The 9,684-nt window shown below is 67.1% G+C and overlaps 1 protein-coding gene across 1 annotated transcript; it reads right to left on the reverse strand.

The window, feature by feature from the left end:
• Positions 1 to 901: 901 nt before the first annotated feature.
• Positions 902 to 9,608, reverse strand: POLR2C (RNA polymerase II subunit C). Its single transcript, XM_068171082.1, has 9 exons — positions 9,385 to 9,608; positions 9,114 to 9,163; positions 7,994 to 8,062; positions 7,268 to 7,320; positions 6,187 to 6,315; positions 4,033 to 4,084; positions 3,235 to 3,403; positions 2,850 to 2,924; positions 902 to 1,316 (listed from the first exon to the last, which is right to left on the reverse strand). Exons 1-9 carry the CDS (start codon positions 9,468 to 9,470, stop codon positions 1,172 to 1,174), a joined length of 828 nt encoding a protein of 275 aa, XP_068027183.1. The 5' UTR covers positions 9,471 to 9,608; the 3' UTR covers positions 902 to 1,171.
• Between the last annotated feature and the right edge of the window lie 76 nt (positions 9,609 to 9,684).

Below are 9,684 nucleotides of genomic sequence, written 5' to 3' on the forward strand. Positions count from 1 at the left end.
GGCACTGCTGAGGGCACAGCTCGAGGCCTGGGGGCAGCTCTGGGCTCCTCACTGCCAGCAGGACCCTGAGGAGCTGGAGCAGGGCCTGGGAAGGGTCTGGAAGAGAGGGCTGGGGAGGAGCAGCTGAGGGCCCTGGGGGGTGTTGAGCCTGGAGCAGAGGAGGCTGAGGGAGACCTCCTTGCTCTCTGCAGCTCCCTGAGAGGAGGCTGCAGGGAGGTTGGGGCTGGGCTCTGCTCCCCAGGCTCAGGGGATGGAAGGAGAGGAACTGGCCTGGAGCTGTGCCAGGGGAGGCTGAGGTTGGAAAGGAGGAACAATTCCTTTGGTGGCAGAGTGGGTCAGGGCCTGGCAGAGGCTGCCCAGGGAGGTGGTGGAGTCCCCATGGCTGGAGGGGCTGCAGAGCCCTGTGGCCATGGCACTGGGGCCAGGGGCTGGTGCTGGGCTGCTGCCTGGCCTGGATGCTCTGGGAAGGCTTTTCCAACCCAAACCATTCTGTGCCTCTGTGCCCTGCAGCCAGCTCCTGCCCAGCCTTGCTCTGGGGGCAGAGTGGAGGCTGCCAGGCAGGGTTCCTGATGCCAGGGGTTCCTAATGCCACTCCCTGCCCTCCCTGCTCCCAACACCAAGGCTGTGCAGGGCAGGGGGCAGAGCCTGCTCCCAGGCAGTCCTTAAGCACAGCTTAGCCTGGCTGGGGCTCCCCTGCAGCCTCTCAGCAAGGCCAGGCTCAAACAGCTGCTTCCAAGCACTGGGTGGGTGCTGGAGGGGGCTCTGCTCTCCTGAGGAGGTGCTGTCCAGAGCAGGCAGCAGGAGCTGGGAGCTGTGCTCCCTCCAAGCAGAGAGGTGCAGGAGGTGACAGCTCCTGCAGCCCTGGAGGAGCCCTCAGGGGCGACAGAAGAGAGCTGGGGGGGAGGAAAGGTTTTATTCAGCCATGCAAATCAGCTGGGGCTTGTGGAACTGAGCAGCACACTCCCCAGGCCCCCAGAGCCCACAGCCCAACCCTCTGGCATCTCTCAGAGACAGAGCCCAGAGGATGTTCCCCACCTCCCTCCCTGCTCCACCCCTCAGGGCGGCTGCCCCCGGGAGGAGCCGAGGGAAGGCAGAGCGGGGAGGGGGGAAGCCCTGCTGGGGCCTCTCCAGCCCAGCCCCCCCCTCAGCAGGGCCTGAGCAGAGGGCCAGCTCAGTTGATGGTGAGGACATCACTCTGGATCTCGTGGCTGAGCTGGGTCTGGAGGTCGCTCAGCTTCTTCTTGAGGCCGGAGAGGGCAGCCAGGACGATGGTCTCGGGGCGCAGCGAGCCGCAGGACTCCACGTTGTAGTAAAACCTGAGCCGAACAAGGCAGGGGCTCAGCCCCCCCTGCCCTGCCAGGGACCCCCACAGCCCCCCCTGCCCTGCCAGGGACCCCCCACAGCCCCCCCTGCCCCTGCCAGGGACCCCCCACAGCCCCCCCTGCCCTGCCAGGGACCCCCACAGCCCCCCCAGCCCAGCCTGGCTGCTGGGGGCACTCCCAGCCACCGCAGCAGGGAACTCAGCAAGTCCAGGAGCCAGGGGCTGCACCTTGGGCCACAGCAACCCCAGGGAGCTGCAGGCTGGGGGCAGAGGGAATGAGAGCAGCCAGGCAGAGAGGGAGCTGGGGGGAGTGGTGGAGAGCAGCTGAACAGGAGCCAGCAGTGTGCCCAGGGGGCCCAAAAGGCCAAGGGCAGCCTGGCCTGGAGCAGGAATAGTGTGGCCAGCAGGAGCAGGGACCTCATCCAGGCCAGGCCCCAGCACCTCCAGCAGCTCCTCCCAGCTGCACCTCCAGCAGCTCCCTCCCAGCTGCAGCAGCTCCCTCCCAGCTGCACCTCCAGCAGCTCCTCCCAGCTGCACCTCCAGCAGCTCCTCCCAGCTGCAGCAGCTCCCTCCCAGCTGCACCTCCAGCAGCTCCTCCCAGCTGCACCTCCAGCAGCTCCTCCCAGCTGCACCTCCAGCAGCTCCTCCCAGCTGCACCTCCAGCAGCTCCCTCCCAGCTGCAGCATCACCTCCCAGCTGCAGCATCACCTCCCAGCTGCAGCATCACCTCCCAGCTGCAGCAGCTCCCTCCCAGCTGCAGCATCACCTCCCAGCTGCAGCAGCACCTCCCAGCTGCAGCAGCACCTCCCAGCTGCAGCATCCCTTCCCAGCTGCAGCAGCACCTCCCAGCTGCAGCATCCCTTCCCAGCTGCAGCAGCACCTCCCAGCTGCAGCAGCTCCTCCCAGCTGCAGCAGCACCTCCCAGCTGCAGCAGCTCCTCCCAGCTGCAGCAGCACCTCCCAGCTGCAGCAGCACCTCCCAGCTGCAGCAGCACCTCCCAGCTGCAGCAGCACCTCCCAGCTGCAGCATCCCTTCCCAGCTGCAGCAGCACCTCCCAGCTGCAGCATCCCTTCCCAGCTGCAGCAGCACCTCCCAGCTGCAGCATCCCTTCCCAGCTGCAGCAGCACCTCCCAGCTGCAGCAGCTCCTCCCAGCTGCAGCAGCACCTCCCAGCTGCAGCATCCCTTCCCAGCTGCAGCAGCACCTCCCAGCTGCAGCATCCCTTCCCAGCTGCAGCAGCACCTCCCAGCTGCAGCATCCCTTCCCAGCTGCAGCAGCACCTCCCAGCTGCAGCAGCTCCTCCCAGCTGCAGCAGCTCCCTCCCAGCTGCAGCAGCTCCCTCCCAGCTGCAGCATCACCTCCCAGCTGCAGCAGCTCCCTCCCAGCTGCAGCAGCTCCCTCCCAGCTGCACCTCCAGCAGCTCCTCCCAGCTGCAGCAGCACCTCCCAGCTGCAGCATCCCTTCCCAGCTGCAGCATCCCTTCCCAGCTGCAGCAGCCCCTCCAGCAGCAGCTCCAGCTTCCTTCCTACCTCTCTGGCTTCCCATTGGGGTCGTAGGGAGCCTGAGCATCCTCCTCATCGATCTCTGAGTACTCACTCTTGGGCCTGGAAGCAAAGAGCAGGGGAGGGCAGCACACAGCCCATGGCCCCCCAGGCAGCCTGCAGCCCCAAGCCCTGAGGCTCATGGGCAGCAGCCCCAGGAGCAGGCCTCCTGCATGGGGGCAGAGGGAAAAGCCCCAAGGCCACCTCTAGCCCCCTGCCCACACCTGCGCAGCGGCAAGGCCAGGCGGGAGGCAAAGCAGCAGGCACAGGAGGTGAGGGGAGGCCAGGAGGTGGCCACCAAGCAGCCCACCAGGCCAGAGGGCTGCTGGGCAGCTTCCTGCAGTGCCCAGCCCAGGGAAGGGGGAGGCCATACCACTCCTCTGGCTTGGGGTACACGGTGTGCCTCAGGGCATTGTCTGGGTCGTACTCGAAGGCCACCCCGGCCGTGGGGTTCCACTTGGCATGCTCCTTGCCAAAGCCCTTCTTGGCATAAGCTCTGAGCCTCAGCTCCTGCCCCTTCCTCAGCTTCACAATCAGGATGTCTGCAGGGAAGCACAGGCTGGGCACAGGCAGCTGGAGGGGACCCAGCTGGAGGGGAGAGCTCAGCCGCAGCGCTGGGGCCAGCTGGGACCCCCGGCAGCAGGGACCTGGAGCTGCTGGAGAGGCTCCAGGGGAGGCCACAGAGAGGAGCAGAGGGCTGGAGAACCTCTGCTGTGGGGGAGTTGGGGCTGTGCAGCCTGCAGACCCTGTGAAGGGCAGCTGCAGGCAGGCTGGGGAGGGACTGCTCAGAAGGGGCTGTGGGGCTAGGCCCAGGGGCAATGGTTTGGAGCTGGAGCAGGGCAGAGTTAGGTTGGAGCTGAGGAGGAAGTTGTGCAGAGGGAGCCTGGGGAGAGCCTGGCCCAGGCTGCCCAGGGAGGTGGTGGAGGCTCCATCCCTGCAGCCCTTCCAGCTCAGCCTGGCTGTGTCCCTGGGCTGCCTGCAGGGGGGTTGAAGGGGATGCCCCTGGAGGGTCCCTTCCAACCTCCCCCCAGCCCAGGCTGCTCAGGGCCTAATCCAGCCTGGTCCTCAGCACCTCCAGGCAGGGGGCAGCCACAGCCTCCCTGGGCAGCCTGGGCCAGGCTCTCCCCAGCCTCCCTGTGGCCTCCACCTTCAGCAGAGCAGCAGCACCTACCATCCTGCTCCACGTAGTCATTGGGGTCGTTGTCCCTGCTGCGAGAGGTCACCTGCAGAACAGAGGCAGCAGCACTCAGGGCCAGCTCAGGCCTGCAGCTGCCTGCAGCAAGGAAGAGGCTGCAGAGAGCCACCCCTGAAGTGTGGCTTTGTGTCACAGGTTCACAGAATGCTTTATGTTGGAAGGGACCTTAAAGGCCATCCAGTTCCAACCCCCCAGCCATGGGCAGGCAGCCCTCCCCCCAGCCCAGCTTGCCTGACTCCTGGCAGCAGATCCAGCCCACCCTGCTGCCAGGCTGCTGAGGAAGCTGCAGCCAGGCAGGGCAGAGCTCCCTGCTCACCCCCCCAGGGCTGAGAGCCTCCCAGCCCAGCCCAGTGCCACTGCCTGGCTCTGTGCCACAGCCCAGAGTGCCCCCAGGGCTGCTGGCAGCTGGCATGCAGCACTCCCAGCACTCAGCTGAGCTAAGCAAGGCCAGGAGGAGCCTGCAGCTGGCCTTGGCCCAGGCACAGACTGCCAGCAGCCCCCAGCAGCAGCCTCCACCTGCTGCTCACCACCAGATGTTGCCTCAAGAGCATTTTAAAGCACTGCCTGGGAAGTCCCTTTGCACTCTTAGTGCTTTGGCTCCACCAAGCCTGGCCAGGACAAGTGGGCAAGAGCTGCTCTGGGCAGCCTGATCTAGGGGAGGATGTCCCTGCTGGGTGCAGAGGGCTTGGACTGGATGGGCCTGGGAGCTCCCTTCCAACCCAGACCATCCTGGGGCCCCATGGTGCTGGGACCCCATGGTCCTGTGCTTGGCAGCAGTGGCCTGGCCTGGGACCCTCCTACCTTGCTGTGCTGAGAGCCCAGAGCCAGCAAACCCAAGGCCTGTGGGGTGCTGCCAAGCCTCCCAGGAGGCCACCCCTGCCCCAGCCCCAGCAGCAGCAGAAGACAACATCCCAGCAGCAGGGCACAGGGGTTGGAGGGGCAGTGGAGGGCCAGCACTGAACCCTCCCAAGAGCCTGAGGTGAGGGGCCCAGGAGGAGGCTTTCTCAAGGCCATGCTGCTGTGGCAGCCTCACACAGCACAGGAAGGAGCACAGGGCAAGCCCAAGGAGCCCCTGGGCCAGGCTGCAGCCCCTCCTGCTGTGGGTCACTGCACTGCATTGGGAGGGAGGCCTCAGGCTTGCAGGCCTTGTGTGGCCCACCAGGGTGGAGGGGAACTGCAGCCTAGGGCCTGGCTGCAAAGGCTGGAAGGGAAAGGAAGTCAGCACTGGATAGGGAAACAAGGCTGAGGCCTACGGACCTCACTGGGCTGCTGGGAGGGGTGCAGAGCAGAGGCACAAACACTGCCTGCCCTCCCTTGCCTCCCTCTGGCACTTCTGCTTCCAGCTTCCCTCTCCCTTCCATGGCCTTGCTGGGGGAAGCTCTGCTTGGGCTACAGGGAGCAGGGAGGCAGTGGGGGAGGAGGTGGAGAGTCCCCTGGAGCCATCCAGGAGGGGCTGAGGAGTGGGAGCCATCCAGGGGGGTGTGAGGAGTGGGAGCCATCCAGGAGGGGCTGAGGAGTGGGAGCCATCCAGGAGGGGTGTGAGGAGTGGGAGCCATCCAGGAGGGGTGTGAGGAGTGGGAGCCATCCAGGAGGGGTCTGAGGAGTGGGAGCCATCCAGGGGGGGGCTGAGGAGTGGGAGCCATCCAGGAGGGGCTGAGGAGTGGGAGCCATCCAGGAGGGGCTGAGGAGTGGGAGCCATCCAGGGGGGCTGAGGAGTGGGAGCCATCCAGGGGGGGCTGAGGAGTGGGAGCCATCCGGGGGGGATCTGAGTTTCTGTGCTGCTTATCAATGGTCAGTCTGCACCTGCAGTGCCTGGGCAGTGGCTGGGCAGTGCCTGGGCAGAGCCTGGGCAGTGCCTGGGCAGAGCCTGGGCAGTGGCTGGGCAGAGCCTGGGCAGAGCCTGGGCAGAGCCTGGGCAGTGCCAGCTCTGCAGCCCCTGGCTGCCTCTCCTCCCTTGCCGCCAGCCTGCTGCGGCTGCAGAGCTCCCTCTGCCGCCCCCCGCCCCGAGCCCAGCCCCAGCCAGCTCGCTCTGGGGGTAGCTCCTGCAGGTTAGTTGGGGGGTTTGGGGGGGCTGTGACCCCCTCCCAAGGTCCTGGGCCGGGGAGGGGGCGGGCAGGGGCGGGCTCTGACCGGGATGACGCGGGGGTTGTTGGAGATGAGGTCGCGGGAGGTGACGTGCCGCGTCTGGTCCTCGTTGCAGCGCACGTCCAGCGTGAACTCCACCGAGCACTCGGGGCAGAACTCGTCACAGGTGCAGTCCTGGGGGCACACACACACACACACAGGGCAAAGGCTGGCACACCACAGCCCCTGCCAGCCAGCCAGCAGCAGCACTTCCTCCCCAGAGCCAGCAGGGAGCACTTGCAGCCCGGAGAGCCAAGCAGAGCCTGGGCTGCAGCAGCAGAAGTGTGGCCAGCAGGGCCAGGGAGGGGATTCTGCCTCTCTGCTCCACTCTGCTCAGCCCACAGCTGCAGCTCTGTGCCCAGCTCTGCAGCCTCTGTGCCAGGAAGGCTCTGGAGGGGCTGGAAGGTGTCCAGAGCAGGGCCAGGAGGCTGAGCAGAGGGCTGGAGCTGCTCTGCTCTGAGCACAGCCTGAGAGAGTTGGGGTTGTGCAGGCTGCAGAGGAGAAGGCTCCAGGGAGACCTTCTGGTGGCCTTGCAGGAGCTGCAGGGGGCTGCAGGAAAGCTGGGGAGGGACTTTGGAGGGGGTCAGGGAGGGACAGGGGTCTGGGACACCACCTCTGAGGGGGACAGGGAGCCAGCAATGGGCACTGGCAGCCCAGAAGGCCAAGGGCAGCTCAGCTGCCCTTGGCCTTCTGGGCTGCCAGTGCCCATTGCCAGAGGTGGAGGGAGAGAATCCTGCCCCTCTGCTCTGGGGTGTGAGGGAGGGACAGGCCTGGGGGGGCTGGAGCCAAAGGAGAAGTGGGGAGCTGGAGATTGGCTGTGAGGAAGAAGTTGTTGGGCAGGAGGGTGGGGAGAGCCTGGCCCAGGCTGCCCAGGGAGGTGGTGGAAGCCTCCTGCTGATGCCTGGAGGTGTTTGCAGCCAGGCTGGAGGTGGCTGTGAGCAAGCTGCTGTGGGGTGAGGTGTCCCTGCCCATGGCAGGGGGGTTGGGGCTGGCTGAGCCCTGGGCTCCCTGCCAGCCCTGCCAGCTGTGTGACAAGGAGCAGGCAGCCCCCCCAGGAGCAGCCCCCAGGGGCTTGGCCTTGACTCACTCTGGAGTACTGCATCTTGTCCACGATGTCGTCGCTGGTGAGTGGGATGAGACCTGGGGGGAGAAGGAAATGGAGGAACAGCTGAGTGAGAGCAGAGCAGCACTGAGCCTCCTGCCCTCAGAGCATGGGGGGGCAGCAGCCTCCTGGCACAGAGAATCATTAAGGTTGGAAAAGACCTTTCAGATCCAGTGCAGCCTTCCACCCAGCCCCTCCGTGACCCCTGGGCCACGTCCCCAAGGGCCACCTCTGCTCCTGGCCTGCAGCACCTCCCTGGGCAGCCTGCTCCCATGGCTGACTACAGCTCCAGCCTGAGCCTCCCCTGGCACAACTGCAGGGCCATTTCCTTCTCTCCTGCTCTTAGTTACTTAGGAGGCCAACCCCAGCCTCCCTGTAGGTCGCTGCAGGGAGCAGTGAAGTCTCCTCTCAGCCTCCTCCTCCTCAGGCTAAGCCTCTCCTCACCAGAGCTGCTCTCCAAAGCCCTCATCAGCTTTGCTGCCCTTCTCTGGACATGCTCCAGCACCTCCATGGCCTCCTTATACTGCAGGGCCCCCAGACTGGCCCCAGCACCCAAGCTGTGCCCCAGCCCAGGGGCACCATCCCCTCCCCAGGCCCCTGCTGGTCCTGCTCCAGGCCAGGATGATGCTGGTGGCCTTCTTGGCCCCCTGGGCCCCCTGCTGCCTCCTCCACAGCTGCTGCCAAGCAGCACCTGCAGGTGCTGGCACTCACCCAGCCTGTGTGCAATGAATTCATCGTGGAGCACGGAGGAGTTGGCATCTATCTGAACCCAGTCGATGGCTGCAGAGGGGAAAGTGCCACAAGGTGAGAGAGAGCTTTCTGTGGGGGAAGGGTGCAGCAGCTCAGGAGGGCACAGCAGCCTCATGCAGGTCAGAGTGAGGCTGAGACAGGCTCTGGTGACACACAGGAGGGGCTGGAAATGGGGGAGCTGAGCAGAAGGCAGCTTGGAGACAGAGGAGGAATCACAGAATGATAGAGTGTTAGGGGTTGGAAGAGAGCTCTGGAGATCACCCAGGCCAAGCCCCTGCCAGAGCTGGGCACCCAGGAACACATCCAGGGGGGTCGGAAAGCCTCCAAAGAAGGAGGCTCCACAACCTCTCTGGGCAGCCTGCTCCAGGCCTCCAGCAGCCTCACCCCAAAGAAGTTTCTCCTCCTGCTGAGGTGGAACCCCCTGGGTGCCAGCTCAGACCTGTTGGTCCTTGTCCTGCCCCTGGGCACCACCCCAAGGAGCCTGGCACCTCCAACCTGGCTCCCAGCCCTCAGACATTGATCAGATCCCTCTCAGCCTTCTCCTCCCCAGACCAAACACCCCCAAGGCTCTCAGCCTTTCTCCCCAGCAGAGCTGTTCCAGGCCCTTCAGCATCCTCACAGCCTCTGCTGGGTTCCCTCCAGCAGTTCCCTGTCCCTCTGGAGCTGGGGAGCCCAGAGCTGGACACAGCACTGCAGCTGTGGGCTCAGCAGGGCAGCCGGGCAGAGGGGCAGCCGGGCAGAGGGGCAGCCGGGCAGAGGGGCAGCCGGGCAGAGGGGCAGCCGGGCAGAGGGGCAGCCGGGCAGAGGGGCAGCCGGGCAGAGGGGCAGCCGGGCAGAGGGGCAGCCGGGCAGAGGGGCAGCCGGGCAGAGGGGCAGCCGGGCAGAGGGGCAGCCGGGCAGAGGGGCAGCCGGGCAGAGGGGCAGCCGGGCAGAGGGGCAGCCGGGCAGAGGGGCAGCCGGGCAGAGGGGCAGCCGGGCAGAGGGGCAGCCGGGCAGAGGGGCAGCAGAACCTCCGCGGCCGGCAGCGGAGGGGAGGGGCAGGGCAGGGAGGAGCGCGGCCCGAGGCGAGCGGCTGCGGTACCGATGATGGGCACCTCCGCGATGAAGACTCTCCGGATGGAGTTGGCCACCCTGCGGGGGAAAGCAGCCCTGCTCAGCCGGGAGGGGAGCGCCAGCTCCGCGACCCCCCCCCACCCCCCACCGCCTGCCCGCCCCGGCGCCCCGCGGCTGTCCCGACCCCGGGAGAGCCCAGCTGGGGACCCCCGGGGGCGGCCGCGCCGGGGAGCTGGGCGCGGGGGGCAGCACCCGCGGGAGCCAAGGCGGCCGGCTCGGTGCCCGGCCCCGCTGCTCACGCCAGGTCGGTGTTCTCGATGATGAACTTCACGTTCTCGTCCGTCAGCTCGGTGATGCGCACCGTCGGCTGGTTGGCGTACGGCATGGCCGCTGCCTCCCGGGGCGATCACCGAGCCCCGGCTCCGCTCCCGCCGCTGCTCCCGGAGGCTCTGCCCGAGCCCCGGCCCCGCTCCGCTCCCGAAGGCTCTTCCCGCGGCCCGGCCGCGCTCCCAGCCCTGCGCCGCCCGGAAGCGCCTGATGCCTGGCCCCGCCCCCCCGGTCCGTCCCAGTCCCCGTCCCGGTCCCGCTGCGCCCCCCCG

Source organism: Melanerpes formicivorus, unplaced genomic scaffold, assembly GCF_026170545.1.
Source record: "Melanerpes formicivorus ecotype bairdi unplaced genomic scaffold, bMelFor1.0.p_v2 SCAF_1687, whole genome shotgun sequence".
In the NCBI taxonomy this organism is placed as follows: domain Eukaryota; kingdom Metazoa; phylum Chordata; class Aves; order Piciformes; family Picidae; genus Melanerpes; species Melanerpes formicivorus.